At 36.3% G+C, this 26,072-nt stretch overlaps 1 protein-coding gene across 1 annotated transcript in view; it reads left to right on the forward strand.

The window, feature by feature from the left end:
- The window catches only part of LOC139696787 (zinc finger protein Xfin-like), a 39,475-nt gene that overhangs the window by 1,728 nt on the left and 11,675 nt on the right, over window positions 1-26,072 (forward strand). Inside the window, exons 2-15 of the mRNA XM_071595627.1 lie at window positions 811-1,073; window positions 2,754-2,966; window positions 3,401-3,693; window positions 5,855-6,060; window positions 9,261-10,662; window positions 11,406-11,570; window positions 13,206-13,279; window positions 14,743-15,012; window positions 16,877-17,003; window positions 18,249-18,392; window positions 20,414-20,557; window positions 23,237-23,395; window positions 24,156-24,479; window positions 25,358-25,584. Coding sequence (XP_071451728.1) covers window positions 830-1,073; window positions 2,754-2,966; window positions 3,401-3,693; window positions 5,855-6,060; window positions 9,261-10,662; window positions 11,406-11,570; window positions 13,206-13,279; window positions 14,743-15,012; window positions 16,877-17,003; window positions 18,249-18,392; window positions 20,414-20,557; window positions 23,237-23,395; window positions 24,156-24,479; window positions 25,358-25,584 — 3,992 coding nt within the window. The 5' untranslated portion in view covers window positions 811-829. The remainder of the gene's footprint in view (window positions 1-810; window positions 1,074-2,753; window positions 2,967-3,400; window positions 3,694-5,854; window positions 6,061-9,260; window positions 10,663-11,405; window positions 11,571-13,205; window positions 13,280-14,742; window positions 15,013-16,876; window positions 17,004-18,248; window positions 18,393-20,413; window positions 20,558-23,236; window positions 23,396-24,155; window positions 24,480-25,357; window positions 25,585-26,072) is intronic.

Here is a 26,072-nt window from a genome sequence, read left to right on the forward strand (position 1 = left end):
CACCTTATTGTAAGCACTTCATTGCGTAATGCAATGAAGCACTTAAATATGCCTATCGTTATGTCCTTACTACACTGCCTGCCATCCTCCAGCACACTTCCTAAATACGTGAAATGTTACCCCTATTTATGTCACTCAACTGTAATGTAACTATGAAAGGAAAACAAAGGTATCCATCCATATCCCACAAAATGTCATGCATATTAACATCTTTAAAATATATCCCATAAAAGTTCCCAAGCATTGAGTTCCAAAGTATCTTATGATTTACCCAACCATGTTAAGTGTGCAAATCTCATAAGCATATTGTACAACTAGTTTTGCACCCATAACATTCTTGTGTACTTAAAAATATTTGTATAGAACATAATAAAATGTATGCCTATGCTAACTCAAAAGTCAACTTATCATTGGTACTTAAACGTGGATTTTGGTCCTGTCATCTACTCATTTATGATAAATGCATAGTTATAGTAATATATTATCGTTTAATTATATTTTATGAGTATAATTAGTGCAGGCTGAGTCCATCCGAAATCCACCTTAACCAGTAGAATACCAATAATAATAAAAGTATATTTTGCACTGTCCATTTCCCAAGCCTAGCCCATTAAGATTATTTAATTGAAGAGCATGACAGTATGCCCAGCTGGTAAATATTACAAAGTCCCTTGAAATATAAAAATGCTGCCTCTTCAACATTAATATTCCATTTTTGTGCATACCAAAATTTCCAGTTTGTAAATTATTATTGAAATACATGCTGCCCTCTTACAAGGTTGTGTATATAAATTCTGCTATGTATTTCAGATGGGAAGTACACATCAACATGCATCAGATGAGCACATTTGACTCAGATGCACCAAAGGAAAGTTCTTATGTCTTACTCCAAATTGTGTCTGAAAATCCATCACATTCATCTAGTCACATAGCCACTCAGGAAATAGCACAGAAATTTTTCTCTGTGAGTGGATTCTCATCTTTGACTTCAGAATTTCAAGATTTGGAGTGTTCCTCACACTCTTTGATAAATAAAAGTGAAATAATCTCTGGGACAGCAGAAAACGATCGAGGTATTATTTTTTAATTGAATAATTTAAATTTCTTTTGATGTGCTATTAAAATTTAATGGCAGTTTATTATTGTGTCAATTTTATTAATAAATCAAATTAAATCCCCTATAATTAATCATAATTTTGACAGTTATAACAAGTAATAAGCTCTTATTTGTCGAAGATTTTTATCTATTAAAATTATCAAGAATTTGAGGGTGTGCCAACAGCATTTAAAAAAAGTGATTTGACACTTTACACATTACGGCGTCCCTCTATACTTTCAGAGTATGAAGAATCTATGTATGTATAAAATATCAGTTGCATCCTACTACATTTTATTGTTTATGTTTCATTGCGCACCTCTTTTGCTTCTCGCATACGTTGTCATTCCATTTTTGTGCCCACACAGATTAAGTTTGTAAATTACTATTGAAATGCATGCTGCGCTCACATAAGGTTGTGTATAAAAATTCTGTATTGTATTTGATGAGAAGTACACATACACAAAATTTTTACTGTCTCCTTAAACGAACTGTGAAATTTTCTTGATCTAGAGAATGGATCATAATTCTCATATAATAGTAGGAACTGATGCTTCCCAGTTAACTCGTACATCATGTCACCACAAGGGGCATGGTAGAGTATTAATTACCATAAGGCTGGGCTTTGATTATGGGTGATGCCTCTGAATACCCACAGCCTCACCCAAGCTGTGTAATTATTTGGGTGCCAGATAATAATACATTTATTTGTCTGGAGATTTGTTGCATATTCATACATACAGAAATATACGTCAGATATTAATTTCACAATTTTAGAAGAGATACAATATATATGTGTGTGTGTATATATATATTTATAAATGTATACATTTTTATATATATACACACGCACACACACATATATATATATACATATACCTGGAATTGTCGCTATACATTAATTCCGGCTTAATCAATTAATATGTAATTATAATTATACTAGTGTATTGGTATGTGTGTGTATTTATATACACACTTACCAATACACTAGTAGAATTACATATTAATTGGTTAAGCCAGAATTGATGCATAATGACAATTCCAGGTATTCATTTACAGATTAGAACATATTATTTTTTAATGGGTTGAACAGCTTTTTCTTGAAAACAGGTACTTTTGTTTCATATTTGATTTCATGGGGAAGTTTATTGAATAACCTTAAGCTCATTGCTTTGGGCCCATGAGCAGTATTGTGTGTTCTGACAAATGGTTGGTGGTGATCATCCTGGGAAACCACAGGGAAAGAAGCTGCCTCCCCCCCTCTCCCCAAGTCCTGATGTGTTGATTTAACATATGTATTGCATAGCTTAGTATGAAATGAGCACCACCCTCACCATTCAAACCAACCTTCAGATTGATTACTTTGGTAATGTTATCAGCTCATTTTTCCCTGATACTCAATTTTATGTATATTACATGATTATAAGGGCATAACTCATTACTGCCTGATAGCCTCCTTGACGTTGTTCCTTTCATTCAGCACATTCGTTCTAATCAGCATTTACTTTCTGCCTTGTAGCACCTTTCTAATACCAACCCCTTAGACAGTCATTCACACTATCTCTCTATATGCTGGAGTACTATGTCATAGATTTGCTTTCTTTTTTGACAAAAAATACTTCCTATTCATGCCATGCATTTTGTTTTTCTATTTGAGGTTTAGGTAAGGAAGACAATGATCCTGGAATTAGTAATATTACTACACATGTGGAGATCATACATAAATCCCAGCCCAATCCCACTCCATTAAAATATAATGCATCTAAAATTGAAGGCCGGAAGGCTCCTGGATCCAATCGGATCTTACCCCTTATCACCAGTGTATGGGAAGATACTGATCTACTTCGGAAGAGGCATAAATTACCTAAAGGTTTGTTTATTTTGAAATTTTTCTCCTTAGATTTAATCATTATAGTTGCAGATTCCTTCCTGCTTCATTACATATCTAATCAAAATGTTTGATTTCAACGCTCTCCTTACTTGTGAAAAATATTTCGTAGATTTAACATGTTCTACCTATGATGTGAGAAATTTAGAGCACAAGAATAATGGCCACGTTCACTGCATTAATTATATTCACATATTAGGTTGCAGAGGAAACTTGGACAAAAAATACATGATAATGGTGTATACTATTAAGGTTTTCAGCTTGCGTAATGTATAATTATGAAAACGGCCATGCATGCATTATTTTTCCATTTCTGAAATGTTAGCCTTTGCTCGCATTTAAGTTCATACATTTCTTTTCCTTTATAAATATCCTTGCCTAGTCATGTATTAAGATAACTCTGTCTTTGTAAACAGGATCCAGAAAGGAAAGCAAAGGCAAAGGACCTCGATCTAGTAAGAGAGCTGGACTGGGAAGTTTTGACATCGATGAGATCTCAGATGAAGAGGACTGGCTGGAATGTGAGGAGAAAGACTTCCATGGAGGAGGCTTGCATATAGCGTACTCTCACTTTTTCATGGCTGAAGAAGGAGGTGAAGACAGGGAAGACTGCATCTGTGGAGATTGTGGTGCAGAATTCTTGACAGCTACTCAAGTTGCACATCACCTTCATATCCACCATCACAAAATAGGTGTCAAGCTATACCAGGTATTGGACAAATGAAGCTCATTCATATGGTCTGTACTGTGAAATTATGTGTTGATTAATACTTGTAAATGTTCAGTTTCTTTCAATCTTTGCCTCTCATTTGAGTTATTAGGATTTTGACTGTTCTGAACACCCAAGGCTATAACTTAGCAAACATTCAAATAATTGTCTTGCTGAATGTCAGCTTGGAAAGAGGTTTTTCAATCTTTAAATTGTTATGCCTGTGCTGGCTAAGTGAATAACCTTTAAATACATTATGTTAATATTTAAATTACAAATTATGTACATTTATGAAGATATGCAAAGTATTTGCAAATGATATTCAAAGCTAAGTACATACTTTCAAATGCATTTGAAATTCAAGCACTAATTATTAAAAAATAATTTGTGGCATATTCATGGTCCCAAAAATATTTCCTAATTTGTAACAATTTTTTAAATATATATCTGACAGGGACATGGTAGTCCAAAAGTAGAGTGTTGGACTACTGATCAGAGGGGCCGGGTTCGATTTCCTCGCACACCCCAATAGGCACCATCAGCTTCACCCAAGCTTTGTGATTTGTCAGGTACCAGACCTTCCTCGGTAAACTATAACCGGCACAGGGAAAGGAACTTCCCCTCCCCCATACCCTGATGTGTGAATTTCACATGCTTTTGAGCTTAGCATTGGGTGAACTTACCAATGCCTACCAAACCCACTTTCGGGTTGATTACTGTGTTTAAGGGTTTTTTATAGTATCTGAAAGCTGCCCTATTGTGTATATTTTTTTCAATTTAAGTTTTTTCAGAAGCTCACTGTTTGCCTAGGTTCATACAAAGCTGGTACCACTCCTTTGACACATAAAATTATCACATGCCTAATAAGCCCATGAAACTTTGACATAAGGGAATTTTTTATTTAGTATTATGGTGTTAATAATGTTGATAAAGTTTTTTCCAACATAACTTAATGAATTGGAGAAGGAAACTAGTGGTGAAAGGAGAATATCTTAAAACTTAATTAGTTATTACTTTAGGCAGTGCTCAAAGGTGAGATATTCACCTTTATCCCTTGCATTGGAGGTTTTCACAGTGTAATTGTGTAAATTCAAGTGTTTTCTGAGATGTGTTGCTGGGTTGATTTTTCATTCACAGTACAATATTTTAGAGTTATTGTAGCTATTGTCTTCTGGTCAGAAGTATCTTTGTTCCTAAATGTGCTCACTTACTCCACCACCTCTTTATGTATTGTTAAAAAGATGAAAACTCAGCACAGTGGAAGTCTGCAAAACCTTAACCCATCTCTTGCAGTTATATGCATTAGGTGAATGAAATAGAATGAAGAAAGCCATTATGTCAACATCAGATGTAAAAAATACCTTATTTCTGAGATCAATTAACTGAGGAGAACTCTTAAATTGTTTTCCAAAGTAGGAAATGTCAGGTGTTTGAATTATGGACGTTTATTTTGGAAAGTGACTTCAGTAAATTTTGAGGCAGTTAACGGATCAAAGCATAAGTTGCTCAAATTTCAATTTAATTAATAAATCTTCCAAGAAATTCACTTTGAAAAAAGTTTGCAGGGCAATATGGCCAAATCAGGTTAAGTGATTTTTCATGGGGCATTTCCACTCATTTCTTTGTTGCCTTATAAGCTTAATTGCAGCATTTTTGTGCATTTCTTGCATAATATATTTCACTCTAAATTATATGAAATGTTTGTAAATAATGTCATGGGTACTTCACATGAGTATGACATAGGGCAGTATTGAGAATGAAAAACAATTTTAAAAACCTTTATGTATACTTTAGGAGAGCACTCATGATGGTTATTAAGTGCATCAGCCCCTGTTTAATCTCATTTGAGCCATGGAAGCATTAGCACTATTGCTTGATATCATTTCACATAGTTAGATATTTTGATGATGCAATCAAAATTTTTGGGTTGTAAAATGATAAATGAGCAAATTCTGTGACTGTATTATATTTAGGTTATTTGGACGGCAGTTGAAATACATCACGCATCAGGTTTCCTTCACCATTGACGAGATGTTTTTATTTGTTGTCTTGAAAGTTGATATGAATAAAAGAAGGTTTAATTGTCCTAAAAATTATTTTTATGAAACTCAAGATGCAGACAAATTATTCTCATATTAAATAATATTATTTGTGATTTCAGTGCTTTGTATGCAAACGCAAACGTTACCCTGCACTTGCACAGCTCAACCGGCACCTGTCCAATGCACATGGCATTCCCCGTCCTGAATTAACTTGTCGTACCTGCTTTATGGAGCTTGCTGGGGAGTCAGAAGCAAAAGCTCATTCAAGGAAACATGAAACTCCGTACACATGCTCTAGATGCTCCCACTCTCACACTGAAATGAGGTAAGTGACAAACTTGCATTCTTGGCATTTTTCTCCATGACCCTGGTCCAAGGAAATAGTGACCCTATAATTATCTCTGAGGCTGAAGTCCAGCAATTCCTATAGATAATAATATATCAGGGTATGCACCATCTTTTGTTGAGTGTGTCATAGTTGAACAGTGTTGAAACAATGATGTGTAAGAAATTAATTTTTGTCCAGTGCTTAGGAAATGTATGCAATTTTAGTCTTCTTTAACTACAAATTCAACTATCCTTTTTTATTTTGTAGTTCTTTGTTGAACCAAATATAATAAAAATGTTATGTTTTCTCAGTTTTTTTGACTGCTAATTGATTTTCTAATCTATAATATTTAAATGCAGAGTGAGTACATATTTTTCATCGCATTAAACATCTAAATGAAATATTTGCCTATTCAATCATAGTTTAATTCTTAAAAAATAACGTATATTGTTTTTGTTTTTTTTTTAAGTTTAAAATAGTTCAATAAAGTCATTTTATTTATGGTAACCTCTTCATAAAATTTCTTAATCAGGAATGGTTAAATGTTTTTGCCCCCACAAATAAAAAAGAATGGCAACAAAATTACATAATTGAAGTAGGTCTGCATCACTTAGTATCTCTGTGGTAATTAGAGCTTCCACCAGAAGTACTAAGACCTCTGTGGGTAACACTATGCTCATTTCGGCATGTTGGTGATCAGAATGTTGTGGTGGATGATTTACTGGCCTGTCACCACGAGGGCCTGGGTAATTTTATTCCCTGCTGGAAATCCGTTAAACTTTATATTAGAGAAAGATATCGAGCAATTAACGTATTAACAGAGCAAAGTATGGGCAAAAGTAAATAAATTGATTCTAAATTCTGCAAAATCAGCCATTTCTCCTGATCTTAGCTATAATTAGGTACATGCCTATCGAATGAATCTAAGGACTCTTAAGACATAATATGGTCTCTCTACATTACTCCAATAATTCCTGATAAAAGTATTGCTTGTTGACCCTGTGAATTCCAAAGACTGTGGTTACGAAATCATTATCACAGTTTACTTAGGCTCCATACAATGGACGTTGAAATCAAGTTCTATATGCAATTCACAATAATTCGGAGAAATGTTTTTTTTTTAATGTCATGTTCTTAAGCATATTTTCCATGAACAGATATTACTCACATACTGATGCACCACTCTGTTATGGAAGCATTGGGTTAAAGTGCTCACCTAGGAAATATAAGTTCAGTTAATGCTCAAAGACAAGGAAAGTTCAAATACTTTTGGAAAATAATGGATATATTCATTAACAAAATGTTTTATAACCGTTCAAAATGTCACTGAAGAGACCTCTGCTTGTTGGATATGTAACTTAGCCACATGCATCCAAAATATTTAGCTGTAAAGAGATAAACATGTTGCACAAGTCAATTTAGACACCAAAAACTGATAAATCATGCCCAAAATGACTTCAATATGTTTTTTCGTTAAATAAAACAAATGAATACCAGAAATGCCTTCTCCTTGTGCTAATGGGGCCCAGTGGAAACCATCCTCATTTTGATAGAGTAGCGCTTTTCAGATTCTCATTGTTTGCCACGTTTGGATACTTTCTAGTTTAATGTTAGCTCTTACTATTGTATCAATATGTCTGGGCCATTGAGTTTTGCTGCATGTGAAGTGTTTCCTGACTCCACATTTTTCTGTTGTTGCAGCGGGCATCTTCAGGAGCAAAGTAGGTGCATGCTACTTCATGGGTACATAGAAAAGCCTTAGACCTTGTTAGTGTGCCTTTTGCCGTTGAAATCTTAATCTTAGGTTTAAGAATCACCCCAGCTATTGTTCTCCAATTGCCAAAACTCTCTCAAATCATTCACCTATGTCTTAGACCCTCATATCTTAATTTTCATGGGTATTGCATTTTATTGTTAACATCTGAACTTTGGCAGCTCTCTAGTTCCAAAGTAATTCCATAGTTTCAAGGTAGTAGGTTCATAAGAAAAATTCATGTCAGTCATTCATTAAACTTTTGTCTATAAAAGCATAAATATTTTTGGCAATCAATTAATGTATCATTTGCATTTATGAAAATTAATGAGACAATTATATACATAAGCAAGTTTCAATTGTTTAAACCATTTATTGAATTTCAATGGCTTATTGGGTATTAAAGGGATTATATCATATATTAACTGGCTAGAAAAAAAGATTATCATTTCAACAAGTGACTTAGCAGTTAGCTAAAAAAGCATTGGCTGTACCAACTTTTTTCTTAGCATGAAGGATAACCAAGAATTTGAAATGAAGTTGACAATGTTTAATATCTCTAATTTTGTGCTTATTTAATCTATGCCAGGGATTGCACACCTTTTGGTGACTGAGTGCTACAGTTTATGAAATAAAAGTATACTCTTTCCTCACATGCCAATCCATGGAGTGAGATTAAGGTTTCGATTAATATTATGTATACAAAAGCCATAGGGTATTTTTCTAACAAAAAACAATTTTTAAATTATATTCACAATTGTTTTGAAGTGTTTTAATAGAGCTTATAACAAAGGTAATATGAATCGAACATGATGGAAAATCTAAATCAGTCATTTATTAGAACTTCTTCTTGGGATATAAAATTACCTTTTTTTAGAGGAATTAAGTAATACTTGCAATTAACATTGTGGATTATCCTCAATTTCACAGAAATATAGATCAATTATTCCCAAAGGAAACTCACTTGTCATAAGTAAATAAAACAAATTTCAAACAAAGAAAGACAGCTCCAGGGGTGGTATTGAAGTGATGGGCATATTCTGACTTATGCAAACAATCTACCATTCTTGCTCTGCCACATTTATGACATATGAAAACAATTGTTTGTGTGCTTTGATGCAAATGGAAACAAAGTGTGTTGTGCAAAAAATGTTTGACCAGTCGAAGTCAAAGGGATTGTTCCGTGGCCACTAGCATATAAGATGCTCTTCTTTTTCTTCCATCTACAACTTAATCAAATCAATTATAGTTGCTATTTCAACCCTATAATCTAAACTCACGTTGGAATTGCATGTAGTGCCCTACCAGCTCTGCGTGCCAGCTCCATGTGCCACTTTGGGCATGAGTGCCATAGGTTCATCACCCCTAATCTATTTATAATAATCCATAGTGAAATATAAACTGAGGTAACATGATTTATTCATGGAATTTGTTTATTTTTCAGGCCCCATACTTCAATTCCCCGCTTCTCAACAAGATTTCTCCTAGCTGAACACCTTAGAGAAGTCCATCTCCCAAAAGAAAGACCGTTTCCTTGCAACACCTGCGGTCGCCAATTCCTTTACCAATTTGTTCGAGACTTACACATGCTGAGGAGGCATCATGGATCCGCCCTGGTGTGTCCTGAAGTACGCCAGGGTGATTCTTCAGTTTATGGTGCACAAAACCCATTACGGGACAGGGGTGGATTTGGGATTCCTGCCATTTCATGTCCTTCTGGTGATCTCCTCACGACCCCCCAGATTTCTGAGGGCTTGGGAAGGGTAGACACTGACCTGGGAGGTGTTAGTTTATTAGGTCAAATTGAGAAATCTGGAAGACAGTCTAGTCATAGCCAAGATAGTTCCCTTCATTTGCAAGCTGATTCATCCAGGTGTTGCTCAAAGGGAAGTTCTATATTCCAAGACGAGGTGTCCCTGTTACGTCACGTTTTTCATTCCCATGAGAGGACGGTACAGATTCAGTTGCTAAAATGGGCTAGGGATATGGACCGTGAGGATGCCCTTTTTGAGGAACTTTGGAAGGCATATTTGAAATCCTCAAGCAAAGGAAATGTCAGCTTAGTCAAGAGTATCACCAACAGTAGTCTTGGAGCAGAGCCAAATGAAATGCCCAGTGAAACATTGCTTGCAATGCCATCGGAGTTATCTTTGGTGGGGACATCTAATACTGTAAATGTATCCAGTGTTGCTCAAGAAAATCATCAAGGTTTTGTGAAGTGTTCAAGTTTACTCTTGTCCCCTGATTTGGTTAGCAGTGCCCCCACGACAATTTCAATCAATAGAACTGTCCTCTCCAGTGATGGATTCACTAAGGTGTCCATTCCAAGTATGGCACAGATCTCTCAATGCCATGACGTTTCATTATCCACAAATGCTGCACTTCAGGCTCCAGAGTCATCCACGGGAACGATTTCTCAGAGTTCCTTCGTGAGTGCTGATGATCATCAAAGTATCCCATGTGTTGAAACCAAATTAATTCCAGTAACCAGGAATTCAGAGGATTTATTAGAACCTGTTGCCGAAGTGACAGGTGAAAGTACAATAGGTGAGATTGTCGGTGCTTGTATGGTGGACATTTTAGACAGCATATGCGATGTCATGGACAAGAGGTCTGCATTAAAGGAGTCCAAGAAACCCTCGGCTCCTAATGGAATTCAAAAAAATGCTTCAAGCGTTAGGTGTGTGTTATGCCGCTACCTCGCGTGCAACCCAATGGCTTTGGAGAGACACCGACGAAGAAGACATTTTCGAAACAGGCATTGCCCTTTTTGCTCCTTGGCATGCCCTTCGGTGGATTCTGTCTGGAAGCATGTTTCGGATGTTCACTTGGACTCTAGTAATAAGGTAATTCAATTTTCAGATTTTTCAACAGTTGTCATTAATCCGGAAATTTTTAAATCGTAAATTTGATTATATTTTTGACTTAATTGCTCTCCAGCTCTCATTAATCATAATTATCAGTGCATCCTATTATTTAGGAGGGCATGTGACAATTTATTTTATAGACAATCACTTTTTAAAACCTTTAGGTAGACTAACTATTGCATTTTCATTCTTCATTTCTATCTGGGGCTAAAATATTTCTTCCTTTTGCTCATAATATTAACTGATGAACCATTAAGTTTATAATGAACATTGTAATGCAACAATTTCAAAGTGTAAAAAAATCATTCACCTCGACCTAGATTTGATCCCAGATCTCTCGATGTCTGGATGAATGGTTTAGCCAGTTACCGAAGTGTCTTCTTACCCTTCGAAATGTTGGAGTGTAAGAAGATGCCTCATTAGCTTAACTGGCTCAAGCACTCAGCCAGATGTAAAGGTATCCAGGTTTGAATCCCAGTCTAGGCAAACGATTATTACTCTTCGGAATTGTTCCATTGTATGTGTATTAGCAAATGACTTCATTAAAAGTTACTGCCACTTCATCTTCTGTAGCTCCTTTGAATTTGAAAATGAGCATCCTAGCCAAACTGTATCCATAGGAAGTGAGTGATCTACTTATTTTTATTTATTTAAAGTGATTCATGATGGGTACATAACTAAATATGAATCTTTCTTTACTCTTTCCATTATTATGTTGATAGTCAACAGCAGGGGATGGCCAAAACAATATAGCTGAAGCTGAATTGCAGCATCAAAATCAAATTCAGAAATCTTCTCATTCCTCCTCTGGCCTTCGATGTCCAGTCTGCAAAAAAGTGTTTACTTCCAGGGGGAAGTGCAATAATCACCAAGAAACTGTGCACAAGGTATGCTCTATGTAATGCTGGTTGATATTAGTTTCATACTCTATAACTTTGACACATTTTTACTTTTGAAATTTACCAGGAAGATTCATACAATCTATTTCCTGAATATGTTGAGAATAAATGTGAATGTTATCGTCATTTACATAAAACTCTGTTTGGGAAGTTTTAATTCATATGTAATGTGCCTACTCTTCTTATAAACATTTTGATTTGGGGGCACTTTATAGTGCCTAAGGACGGTATTTGATTGTTTTTTGGTTGCTTAGTTAAAGTGCAAAGGAATTCTAAAATTTTATCAACTTTTATATCCGTGGAAAACAAGGCTTAAAGGAACAAAATAAAGATTGACTGGAAATTCTGGTAATTTATTTAAAATTCAGAAGACTGGTATAAAAAAATAAGAAAAAATACTCTTTTTTAACTATTTAGAACTATTATTGATTGGAACCAGCTGCCTGGAGGTTTGTTTGAGCCCTTTCCATCCAATTTTAGGAGTTTTAAAAATAAATGTAAAGCAGCCACTGGGTAATAAACTTCATTGTAGTTATTAAAATATTGTTTGTATGTGATGTGGACAGCATTTTGTATGTGATGTGGAAGTTTGTTTGTGTGTGATGTGGGAGTGTCATTGTATGTAAGAATATTTTGTCTCTTATCTGTTTTTCTAGTGCGTGTATGTATGTATTTTTCATTGCAAAAAGGATCATTGACCAAACTTGACCGTTGCCACCAGGAAAATCGCCTAGTTGCAATGTAATTCTTAAATAAAAAATATAAAAAAATTTACACCATTAAGTAGACATTTATTGGAAAGTTTGTAGAATTTTTCTTATTTTGAATCGTATAATAATATTCAGGAAACTAAGTGCACTTTTTTACATTTCTAATTACTATAAAATAATAATTGATTTAGTTCAGGAGAGGGGGATGTGTATCATGAGTTACCTTAGTCTTCTAGAATTACTAGAGGTTCTAGAAGTGGTAGTGTTTGGCTTGCAGACATTAATTGGTACAGCAAACTATGGTTGAGCAATTTTGTCCAAAGTTGCCTTGTGGGATTGCAGCAAATGCATTTTCAGTTTCCTCCTTTCTTACCAGTGTAGTTGATTTAATTTGATCCACATTAGCTCTTAGGTCCCCCCTTAATTGGAAAGAGGTTATGGGTGTTAAATCAGAAGAATGTGGGGAAAACTCAACTGCAACTCTTCATCCCAGCCTGTATCCTTGCTAATTCTTAAGGGGATAAGCTCGCACATATTGCAGTTAACATTGTGGTGCACTGTCTTGTTGGTAGAAAAAATCATCATTACCATGAAGTTCATGACAAGTCTAGGTACACTTGATCAGTAGCAGTATTTCAAATACCATATCAGAAGTAATATTTGCTTAAGGTCTGCCAGGTCAGTGTGTGTGTACATTTTTTTTCGCCGACAATATTCACGAGTACATTCTTATTGTTGGTATGATTCATAAGTACTCTTTCAGGGATTTCATTGGAGAATTGAGTTAGGTACCATGAAGTACCAAATTTCAGCATGTAAAAGACTCATGGATTCAGTAATCCATTAAAAAAAACACTGTACTGATCTCTACAAGTTTTTACTTTTAATTAACTTTCAAATGTTGCATTTTCAGGTGGAAGTGGTTTCAAGACCCTTAAGCTGTGATATATGCTCAAAGAAGTTCCAGTTTCAGAAAGCATTAGAGAGGTTAGTGACATAGGTCTCCTCACATTATGTTGTTATGAATTTGGTTAATGCTTTAAAGTAGATGATTTTTCACTAGAATAAATGTTTGAAGAAGATATGTTTCAATGAAGACCTAATCTAGAAGTTACCATTCAGTCCATCAGAGTCAGTTATTGCTCAATCTATTTGTGGTATCATCATTTCCGCTGTCCATAATGTATGGTGCTGTATTTACATCATGGTGGTCCGCATGGCCTATTTCTTGAGTTGGCTCAATGTCTTTTTGTTCCTGTACCTGTTATTTGTGTAAAATGTAATCAAGTGGTCCATATTGGAGTGAAGAGCCGTGTCAAATCAGTGTTGGAATTAATGGCCAGTGATAATGTTCATGTTCGAAGAGATTGCCAATAAAAAGTCTTTGAAAGCATATGTCAATGCAGCAGTAAATATTGACTTAGTTTTGATGAATTTTACTGTATTTGAAGATGATCCAGAAAAGATTTGGAGAAATTTAATGATATAATTTGAAGATATCGTGGGTCGTGGTAGTCCAGGGGTAGAGCATTAAACTACTGACCAGAGGGTCCCGGGTTTGATTCCTGGGCAAACCTCTCTAGGCACCTGCAGCTCCATCCGAGCTATGTGATTTTTTGGGTACCAGATCTTCCTGGGAAGCCATAACTGGCACAGGGAAAGGAACTGGCCCCCCTACCCTAATGTGTGAATTTCATACTCTACCATCTCCTACCAAACCAACCTTCGAGTTGATTACTGTGTTTATGGTTTTTTAATTTTAAGATAAACATTTTCTTTCAAGCACCATTATAAACATCCTCTCACTCCATTAAGCATATGGAGTGAAATTGACTAAGTAATATTCATGGAGTGTTGTAATACTATTATAATAGTATAATTGAAAATAAGTGAAATGTAAAAAAAATTCATGCCATGTAAATGTTTGAAATTTTACATTTTGGATCATTTCATCTATATATGTACGGAAACAATTCAGGGCAACTCTGGTTCTAGTTTAGTTTCCATCAAATGATATTTTTGTCCATTTTACTGTGAATTTGTCATTCCCAAACTCATACATAAAGGTAAACATTTTATGCTTCCATAATGAAGGAAAGTGGTCACATGTGGTTATCCTATTTGCTTTCTCCGATGAACGCTGTAAATCAAAATGAAAAGCCTGTGCTTTACGCTACACTTGCAGCATGTAACACGTGACCCAACATTTCCATCTGAAATGAGAATCTTCAACAATGGATGACTTTTTGATGACCTTCACTGTTATCTCTGATTTCTTAAGAAGCATTTCAAAGTTCTCTTAATTATATTTGCCAAAGAAATTGATAATCAGTGACTTTGTTCTTGGAATCCATTTATTATGATATGTATTATGTCTTGTAGCTCTTTGATAATATGCTGCCTGTTATGGGATTAAAAAAATTTTCTCAAAATTTGTTTCATTCCTTCAGGCACAAACTTCTTCATGGTCAGAGTGAAGATAGTGGTGGTATCGCAGGCACCCTTAAGTGCCCCCACTGTGACCAGACATTTCTTCGTCCAGGATTCCTAAACCGACATGTGGCATCACATTTTGAGGATTTTAGGAAGAATGGGAGTGGGGAGACGGGAAATAGCCTGTTAGGACATCCATGTCCAGCTTGTCCCCGAAGGCTCTCCACTCCGGCCAAGCTGAAAGCACACCTCCGAACGTCACATCCTCCATCACACCTCAAACAGAGGTAAGCGTGAGAAAAGCACTTTAAGATGTGGGTATTCTTGAGATATTGGGTGAGAGATGAATGGTTTTGTTCCCCTGTTAAATCTATCTTTGCAACTAGAGCAGTGAAAAAATGAGCCATCTCCAAAGCAGTGCTATGGTTTTCCATTGATAACCAATGCTGACGTACTTAGGTACAGCACAAGCACAAGGGTTTTAATGACTTAAGGTTAGCTACCCATAGCTACTCTTTTAGAAGCCAATAAAATGAGTATCATTGAAGCAGCCCATTCAAAATCGGTGGGACTGTGGCTTTTAAAATTCAATTGTGACGGCAGAAAAGTGGTGTTTTTGTGACTCAGAATCTCTTAATGGAAATATTCTGCGTAGGTAAGCCTGAAATTGATGTATCATGTGGAATGCATCAGTAAAAATTGTGTTTATGCGTAAATGTTGATGGAGCTAATTGTGTTTTTTAGGGAGAGGGTATTATTAGATTAAAGTTTTGTCAGTAAAAAACTTCACTGTTAAACATGGATGAATGTGGGGATGCATTATTAATATATTAGAGATTAAATAATCATATGGATAATTTACAGTTGATATTCACACTTTCTCAGTCATTTACTTAGCAGAATTTATAAGTGAGACAGGTAAGAAATCTTATGCTCCCATAATATATTTGTCTTTGGCATTTTATTCCTGAGTTAGTATAATTGTGCCTCAAAAATGCCATCAAATGTGTAAATATGTAAACTTAGGACCAAGAGGTAAACTTGAGACATCTAGGTGTTCATTTGACCTAGCTAGAAGTTGTGTGTCCATGTGGTCTCATGCCATAAAACTCTCTCCATGTGTAGACATTCCTCTTGGGTCTTCCATGTGGTGAGTTTCTCCATTCTGGCCGATGTTTTAATAATAAACTTGGGCATTGTCTTCAGGGTAACAATGCCATGTTTCCCTTTCTGGCCACCGTACATACAAGGTCTGTATAATAAAAGATGAGACTGGTCTTTCAATCCACAAACTGATTAATGGATCACAGTCAGTAAGGTGTTGCCTTATAGCGGTATCTGTGAGAAGTGAAATACCACCATGCTCATGGTCCTATCTTGACTTCTCTCCAAACTATAGCATTTTTTGTCTGAGCTTGCACACACTTGTTGTACAAATTCTAGTGCCAGCAAGAAACAAGTTGATAGAGAAGCAGCACATTGGCATTGAATTTTACTATAACCTCAGGAAAAGTGCGACTGAAACTTATGCAATGATTCAAGAGGCATTCGGCAATGAATTTATGAGTTGGGCACTGTGTTTTTGTTGGCACAACCGCTTCTAGTCAGGATAAACGAAAACCGAGAAGTGGACGACCATTGACGTCAACAAACGACGCCCATGTCAACAGTGTGAACGATTTAGTGCGTGCAAACCATTGGTAAACCATCAGGGAGGTTGCCGGTGAAGTTAATATTAGTCTTGGATCATGTTTTAATATTTTGACAAATTTTGGGCATGCAGTGCATCACATCCTAATTTGTGCCGCAAGGGTCAATGGATGAATGGAGCCAAAAACGTCTTGACATCAGCCAGGAATTGCTGAATCATTCAAACGATGACTGAAACTTCTTCAGTATAGATCATGCCAACAAATCATATGGCATCTGACCTGGAGACGAAAGAGATAAGGATGCCAAAAATGGAGATGTGGCACTCTTGCCTTGAAGACGATGGCTGAGTAGAGCATCAAAACATAGGCCGGCATCCGAGACTCTCACCCGATAGAAGGCCCAGTAGGAATTTCTATGCTCAACATGCCGGGAAAGCAACAGATCTTACTCTCTCTCTCTCCTATGTGTCTTAAATTCTATTCAATTCATTCTTAACAGGTTTATGTGCAGTCAGTGTCCTGTCCGTTGCAGTACTGCCTCAGGATTGCGAGTGCACATTCGAGTTCACACAGGGGAACGTCCTTTTTCATGCCAACTGTGCGATGCAACGTTCAAACGACATACAGTAGGTAGCTTACAGAGATATAGCTGTATTTTTTTATAATTTAAATGCGTGTGTGTGTTGGGATCAGGGATGAATTTGGTAGTACTTTTAGCATAATTCTTAGAATTTTTGTGATGCCATAGGAAAAGTCTTTATAAATTATTAATGAAAGTCTCTCAGGTTTATCAATTAAGAGAAAGTATTAGTGGAGCCAAATTGGAATACCATTTATCAACCTGTGTTGAGAAAGTTCCTTGTTTGGAATGATAAAGCTTAATATGTGAACATAACAACTGAAAAATGTATTCGATTCTAGGGGTCAACATATTTAATCAATCCGCTTTTCGTAAAGGCAAATAACTTTCATACTTTTCGAATTTTGTCTGTGAAAATTATCTCTTGGAATCAGGAGACAGACATGAGTTAGTCCGTTAGTAGGCTATTTGAGCATGTTAATTGTTTTTTATATTTTTTGTATTGATTTGAGTTTGAAATGTTAAAGCTTTATTAACTCCTTTATTTTGCATTTTCTTGTAGTATTATTCATTCTTGATATCATGGGAAAATTTTTGATGCATGATGTAGAATATACATATATCTGCTTTCGTTTCTCTGTGGTTTGCCCGTAATTGAATCATTAGTTCAGTTTAAATCTTTTATTATTGCATGACTCTGTGATGATCCAGTATCTGTTGAAATGATTTTGTAAATTAATAGTTCTTAAAGTTATTTAAAATTATTTCATGTTAATCAATGTAACAAAAGCAACAATCTCAGGTTTAACTTTGTGAGATCCTCTTCTCCCTGAATAATCATTTGAAAGAAAAAGTATTATCACATTTGATTTTATTTTTGTGACTTAAAGTTTCAACTTGGAAGATGAAAAAATAAAATGTTTGAGCTGAAAATAAAATCTTAGGTAAAACTTATATAATTTCTTTTTTTCCTATTATAATACCATATTTTCTGGCCCATAAGATGCACTATGATTTTTCAGGTTAGAATTAACAAAAAACATTTGGATCAGACAGAAAAGGATTAAAATGTTTTAGTGTTAACACACTATGAAAAAAAATGAAATTGTTGTATTAAAAAAAGTAGCAGCTATATCAACGTTTATTCATTGTGGAATCCCAGAAATTCAGTTACTCTATCATCATGTGGAGAGAGCACACACCACATTATTTGTGATTCTTCTATGCCTCCTTTTGAGGTTATAAAAACAATCAAGTGAACAGGTCCTTAACTTCCTTTCTTTTGCACTAGGCACTGAAAACTCATATGCTAGCACTTCATCCTGTTTCCTCTGAATCTCCTGAAGAAAATGTTACAAAAGAGAGCTTTGTTAAGTGCCCAAATTGCTCATCATTGTTTCGAGACAGAAGTAATCTAGTGCGGCACTTCCTTCAGGTGAGTTATATTATTTTTGTATGTCAGAGAAATTATTAAAAACAAGTTCATAATTCTATGTGAAAAGAGTCAATTGTCTAGCTTGTAATGGGAAAGGGCTCATACAAGGGTGGTCTGAAAAGATTCCGACCTAACAATGATGCAAGAGATTTTTTTGGTAATTTTTTTTTTATTTTTCAACATAGTCTCCTTGTTTCTCTACACACTTCTCCCAGTGATGCTCCCATCTCTGTAACCCATCCAAATAGTACTTTGTGTTTTTCTCTGTGAAATAATTGTTCACGAAGGTGATTGCTTCCTCATTTGATAAATATCTTCATTCTCGAGAGCAATTTTTAGATGAAGGAACAAAAAGAAGTCGCTTGGGGGGCTAGATCTGGTGGGTAAGGCGGATGGTCAAACAGTTCAAACCGTAATTCGTGGATTTTCGCCATGGCATCCACTGAGGTGTGAGGCGGTGTGTTGTCTTGGTGAAACAGGATTTTCTTTTTCTGCAAATGTGGCTGTTTATCCGTAAGTTCTGCCTACAGCTTGTCAAGTAATAATGCATAGTATGCTCCTGTAATGGTTTTTCCTTTTTGAAGGTAATCGATTAAGATAATTCCATTACTATCCCAAAAAACAGTCTCCATCACTTTCCCAGGCGAAAAAATAGTTTTTGCGGGGATCGAGATGGTGTGGGGTCTAACGGACTGGCTTCCCACCCAGAGGGCACGGGTTCATATCCCGGCAGTGTTGAATATTTTTCAGAGGTATCTCGATCCCTACTTGAGGTGCTTTGTGGAGGGCACTTTGGGTGAGTACGCCGTCCGTCGAATGGGACGTTAAACTGCTGACCCCTTGGTGCCTTTCGTGAAGAGTAGGCTAATGCCGACGCCGGGTTTCTCTCCACCCTTCATCCTTTCCTGTCCGTCCCCTACGGCGCAAATAACATCAGCTGTCGGTCGCCTCCCCTAAAAACTACTACTAATAGTTTTTGCTTTTTTGGAGCCGGTTCTGCCTTTGCAGTCCACTGTTTGGACTGTATTTTTGTTTTGGGCATATAATGATGTATCCAAGTTTCATCTACAGTAATTAATTGGCACCAAAACTCGGATTTATTGCACCTAAACTGCACCAACGTTGGAAACTGCACGGAGCGTTGGAAATGTTCATTTGAACACGTTTTTGGTCTAACGTGAGCAAATACAGCACCCAGCGCGCGGACAGCTTTCTCATGCCTAAATGTTGATTTAATATTTGATAAACGCGTTCTTTGACATATTCTTGGACATAACCTCTGCTATCTCTCTCGCTTTAATTTGGTGGTCGTCTAGCACTATTTGGTGAACTTTGGTGATGTTTTCATCGGTAATTGCAGTTTTTGGAAGTCCCGAAAATTCATCGTCTCCTGAGCTCTTACCGCCACGTTCAGCTGCCCAAAATTTCCCTTTGGTAAATGATGGTGCAGAGTCCCCAGACACAGAATCCAACTTATCTTTGATTTGTGTAGGCGTATTGCCTTTCGAAAACAAATATTTAATGACAGCTCGATACTCGATTTTGTCCATTTTCACAAAAACACTCACTCAAACGACTGTTACATAACAACTGTACGTTCAAAATGGCAACTTCCGTGAGTAACTGTCAACAGATGAACAACTAAATTCACTAGCTTTTATTTATGAGTGCGGCCATCTTCACGTTGAGGTCGGAAACTATTCAGACCACCCTCGTATCACCCCTTATAATTAACAATAACTCATACAAACTGGCCTCTAAATAAAGTTTTATGGTGTACAGGATTTGGGTCTGAGTGTTGAGTGCCTATCTGATTGCGATGTGAAATTTGTTTGAAATTAGGAACACTGCTGAGTGCTTTGCCAGCCTACCAAAGTATTAAAGTTTGCTTTGGGAAAGAATTTTGTGATTCAGGCTAATGTTAAAATACTGGCCTAATATATGTTGTTGAGTAAGTGGTTTAATGTTGTCAATGTTCTCTTATTGCTTGACCTCATTTCTTGAATGAACTTCTCCACTAGGTACACCGAGGCTTGAGACGTTTCGTGTGTGGGCTGTGTGGCAGTAGATATGGTCAGAACCAGGACTTGCGGCGTCACCTTAAAAGCCATCATGAAATGGAAGCACCAAGGATTATTGGATCTGATCGAAAGAGTGTTGATCAGGTAAAGATATAATCTGTTAAAGTGTGCATTAACACTTTTGTTCTTGTGGTCATAGCTTTTAGTTTCCTTCATTCACTTCCTGCTAGATGTTCACGGTGGTGAAAGAGAAATGTAAACCATTGTTGAAATAGAAAGAAAGACTCGTACTTTTCCACAGATTTTATTATACGGCACGACGCGTTTCACCGACTTGCGGCATCATCAGGTACAAATTTGCAAAACAGACAGAGCAAGCATATATACCCTCAGGACAGAGTGGGGGCGGGGAGGGTTGGAAGGATTTGAGGGGGGTGGGGGCTCGCAGGTGCGTTGATGGATTGTTTTGACCATTTCCAGGCTAATTTCTCGGAGAGGAGTGGGGAGGGGTATGGGAATAATTGCTCATTACAAAGTGTCCTGTTGGGGTTCACCAAGTGCCTTCTAATCTCTAATTGCTCGAGAGCGTCCATTTTTAATCCTTTTGGGAGTGTGTGTAATATCTCTGGGACAAAGTCACTGCTGTGGTTGAATTCTAGTAAATGCTTGGCGAAGAGAGAGTTGTTATTCTGATTTTTGTGACACCTAGCGTGTTCCTTGACTCGTAACTTGATATTCCTGCCGGTCTGACCGGCATAAACGCTGTTGCAATCCTCGCATTTCAGTTTATAAATGCCTGATTTGAGAAGGCTATCCTGGGTGTCTTTTCCATTGGCTAGAAGTTTGGAGAGGGTTATGGGTGGGTAGAAGGCTGCTTTGAGTGAGGTGGGTAGGCAGTTGGAAATCCTATATGAAAGATCTCCCAGAAACGGGATCGAGCACCACTTAAAATCTTTAGATACTGCGGGCTGAGATACGAAAATGCTTTTTATGGCCATTGCTTTTTGTTTTTTCCGTAGTAATGTGTCAACTAGTTTGGGGTTGAAACCATTGTTGGTAGCTATATTAGTGATATTCACGATTTCAATTTTGAAGTTTTTGGGGGAATTGCCCAAAATATCTCAGACGAATTGGTCCCCCTCATCAAAATGACAGTTAACCAGAATTATTTTAGTTTCAACCACACCCTTTACAGCCAAACGGATGGGTTAGCTATGGGTTCCCCACTGTCCCCCTTCCTAGCCGAAGTCTTCCTCAATTCTATAGAAGAACATCTTTTTAATGCTGACAATCAGCATAACAAAAACGTGGGCTATTGGTTTCGTTACGTGGACGATATACTATGCCTATGGACCGGAACCAACCGACAGTTAGACTCCTTCCTTAATTTCCTAAACACTCTTCATCGGAATATCTCCTTCTCCATGGAAAAAGACGTCAACGGCACCATCAACTTCCTCGACTTGACAATCACAATTAGGGATAATAGACACGAATTTGCAATTTATAGGAAACCCACATATACAGACCATATAATTTCTAATGATTCCGCACATCAATTTTCACACAAACACGCAGCCCTCCACTCCATGATCCACTGCCTCCTACACATCCCCCTTTCCCCCAAAAACTTCAAAATTGAACTCGTGAATATCAGCAGACGTCCTCGATGATTCGATGTTTGGTCACTTTTATTTTCACTCGCACAGACCATAATTCTTGGATTGGTTGCCTTGGATCCTCAAAAATGACTTCTTGAGTCTGTTGGATGATATCAGTCACCCTGACAATGTACTCCTTCGAGTGAGTTTTTCTCGTTGGAGTTGCAAAATGGTTGTGTGACTTTTCCGATTGATTTTACTTTCCGACGTCATCATATACCATCGATCTCAGGTACCCAAAGAACCAAATAATTTCTGTAGCCAGGTGACCAGCACATACACTTTTACACTTTCAATAATCGCGGCTCTTCTGTTATTCTGTGCGCTTATCCACAGCAACTGTTATGAAATATGGCTGTTCAGTACATACATCAAGCCTATTTGGGCACCAATGGCGACCTCTACATGAGCAATAAAACAGTGGGAATTTCATTGAATTTTGTCCGGCAGTACCCACTGCACCCTGTGTGTAAAATGGTAATTGTTTCGTGGCAATTCACTTAATGGCATAGTTTCAAAAAGTATAACACTGTCATAGAGGAGTGGTATGGCTCTGCCTCTGTCAATTGAACATTATTTTTTGGTTGTTTACAAAAAATTGAAGGGAACTTGCTGATGAGACTTTCCTTTATAAAACAATTTAACACTGAAGGTAACTTTCTGATTTGGCTTTCCTTTATAAAACTCGGTAGTGGTATGTTTACTGGCTGTCTAGCTAAAAATAATTTATTTGAATCCTAGTAATGGATTATTGTATTAAACATTTGTTGATGGGTATTTGCCCATTATAATACAGTATAATATTAAAGTGTATTTCAAGCAACACCCAAAATGGGAACAAGGTAGCTGAAAGGTATTTTGGCCCAGTGATGATGAATTCATAGGATTTTATGATGAATAAATATTGAAATGTCATTAGCTGCTTATTTTTTTAAATTAAAAATTCAATTTTCTTAGTGTCAAGTGTTAACATCAAAATACATCTTTTCTGTCTGATCCAAGTGTTTTTCGTAAATTCTAACATGAAAAATCATGGTGCATCTTATGAGCCAGAAAGTACAGTTCTTTTCAAGTTAATTTAATCTTGATTCACGGACCAAAATTTAGCCATTAACCTGTCAATTCTATGGAATAATAATTCAAATTTGTCTCTAAATTATAGATATATGTTTTTCCTCCGGTTTTGGATAATCTGCCAATGGATGATCCCTTAGTGGATAAAATCAGAATGATTGTTGAAGAAGAGGAGCGGAAGTTGAGTGAAGATAATCTTCCCCAGTTTACTGCTACCCCTCAGCAGCTTCATGTTCGTATTCATAAGGTAGGTGCTGTAAAGTTGGAGTATTATTGGGCCTGGGCAGTTGATTGAGCCATTTGGAAAATAGTCAGATTGATTTTTAAAACTATTTAGTTTAGCAGAAGGGGCGGGATTTCAGATTTGTGTACCTACTATACTTTTCAAAAGTCTCTGAACAAAAGGAGCAAATCTAATTACTTACACTTCTCAAAGTCTTCTAATTTCACTTGATTTATTGTTTTCCCATAATTCGCTTATGCTTTTGTCCTCATACTAATATTATAAGGGTAATTATTAAACTTTAATATTGCCATATTTGGCAGTTATTCTTTGTTTTCATACGATTTGATATGCTGTGCTTTGCTGTAATTGTTAATTAGTTCAGTCTTCAGAAACAAAAGTTTCTGATGACTGAATAGAAAAGAGGCAGTAACCTCAAAGGATGCCCATGTTTAAGTACAAATTGAAAGCCAAAGGCTTTGGAGTATCTTATATAATTATCAGCCGATAGACATAACAGTTTCAGGTTTAACTTAGTGGTATTCCTTCATGATGAGGGTAAAAAAGAAACTTTACAATTCCACGATAAAGATTTAATATTTCTCGACCATGGTTTCGATGCTGTGCATCATCATGATCATCACCCAATGATGACGCGCAGCATTGAAACCATGGTCGTATTATCGTGGAATTGTAAAGTATCTTTTTTGCCCTCATTTGCCAATAGCTTGTCTATATTGCATATGACTGTGCTGGATTATTTAAAAATAATCACTTTTTTTAGGATGGAGCAAGAAATAATGAGCCAATGAATGAAGAAAATCATAACCAAGCAAGGAATAACATGAATGTACTTAGTAGCACGGAAAACGAAAAAGTCAATGATGATTGGAATGGCTGCTTCACCTCTCCGTCAAATTTTAATGAATCCCAAGGACTGAAACCGGGAAATGAGAAAGATATAGTCCATCAATCCCAGACCAAGCCATCTTATCAAAAATTTGACCCTGTTGCTGAAAATAAATCTGCTTGTGATAATTACTACATCAACAAAAGTTCCTCAACTGGAAGTAGAGATCTTATATTAGATGCTCTAATCTCATCTCAGGTGAGTCCAGTTCTCTTTGTGATAGCTATAAAATTTGGTGCTCATTAAATTACCGGGTGAAATTTAGCATTGTTCTTAATACCATGCATGAGAAGAATCTTCCAAATGGGTTTTTACTTTCACAATCAGTCATTCTTTGGTTGTCAACATGTGGTGGATTACTTACATGCTTACTAAGTGATGCCAATTTTTATTTACTTTTAGATGATAATAATGGCTGGTTAGTATTTAGTAAGTTCCTTCTTAAATCCAAAATAGTGTTTGCTTAGATTGTTTGGTACAGTTTTTTAAATCAATGGTGCAATTAAGATGAAAATTTTATTGGCATTTTTACTACTTTCATTTATTTTGCTGATAATCAATTTATTAGGCATAAAAGCATAGATTTAAATTCAAATATCTATAGCTAGACCAATGTATCTATCAATGTTGTTTAATAATAACACAGCAACACTGAAATTTCATGCCCAAAAATCCATGTATTCAGTTTGAATGAAAATTATTACCAATGTTTAAAGTGTACAAGGCTAGTCAAAAAAGTATCCAACCTTGGAATTTTTCCCATGCGCAGTAGTTATGCTAGAGTGTTACCACTTTTCACGGTACAAGGAGACAACTTAATGTGCATGCTTAAATTTTTTCTATGCCTTCGAGTGGGCCAGTTCCTTCTCCTCCTGACCACCAACTAAGGTGCTACCTTGTATGTGTTCATTGCTTTTCGATTTCACTCAAGATGATTGAATGAATTGTCATTTTTGGGTCCTCCTGTTATAACGGAGTTCAGAAACTCAGGATCGGTGGTGGTAGTGTCCTGCAGGTCCTGTGCTGGAGATTTATGTTGTATTATTAATTATTTATTTAGGTGATTTTTTTTCCAGATTTCTATTGAGCCAACTGAGGGAAATATGGCATTGACGGAAGAAGATGCTCAGGTTCAAAACTTTGTCCATAGCCCTTTGGAAATGGCCAGGGAAGTTGAAGGAACTTTCCCCAAATCCACTGAAGTGAATATAATAATGTCACAAGGTCCATTAACTTCCAGTTCTCAATTTATGGTGGGCAATACAACGGAGGATGGTGGAACAACAAAAGTAAATGAAATTGGGTGAGTACTAAGTAGAACCTATAAAATATGCATGTAATGAAGTTACTTCATTCATTACTCTTTTTTTGGATAAATGTTGATAAGAGAGATGGTTGAGGCTGATACTTGGAAATTCTATCGTAACGCACACAATCCATTTGTAATACATGAAGAAAGAGTCGAAGACTTTGCGTCTCCACAGGAAATAATTTATTGTGTTGACTATTTTCACTACACTGTAGCATCATCTAAGGATTTTGATTTGATTGTTTCTTCGTGCATTACAAATGTTGATAAATAAGATTGAACTCATTTACGTACGTAGATTAGCAGTTACATCACATTTTTATGATGCACCTTTTTTATTTCAATTCTTCTTGAATCGGCACTCCGTTTAGTTTTCACTCTGAATCTTATTTATGTGTTGTTTGTCAACTCTTTTAAAGTTTAATTTCTCCTCCCATATAATGCAAATAAAAGTTAAAATTTTCTCCTTTGAATGCAACGCA

The sequence above is a fragment of the Hetaerina americana genome, unplaced genomic scaffold, assembly GCF_022747635.1.
Source record: "Hetaerina americana unplaced genomic scaffold, ioHetAmer1.1.p SCAF_7, whole genome shotgun sequence".
Taxonomy (NCBI): Eukaryota; Metazoa; Arthropoda; class Insecta; order Odonata; family Calopterygidae; genus Hetaerina; species Hetaerina americana.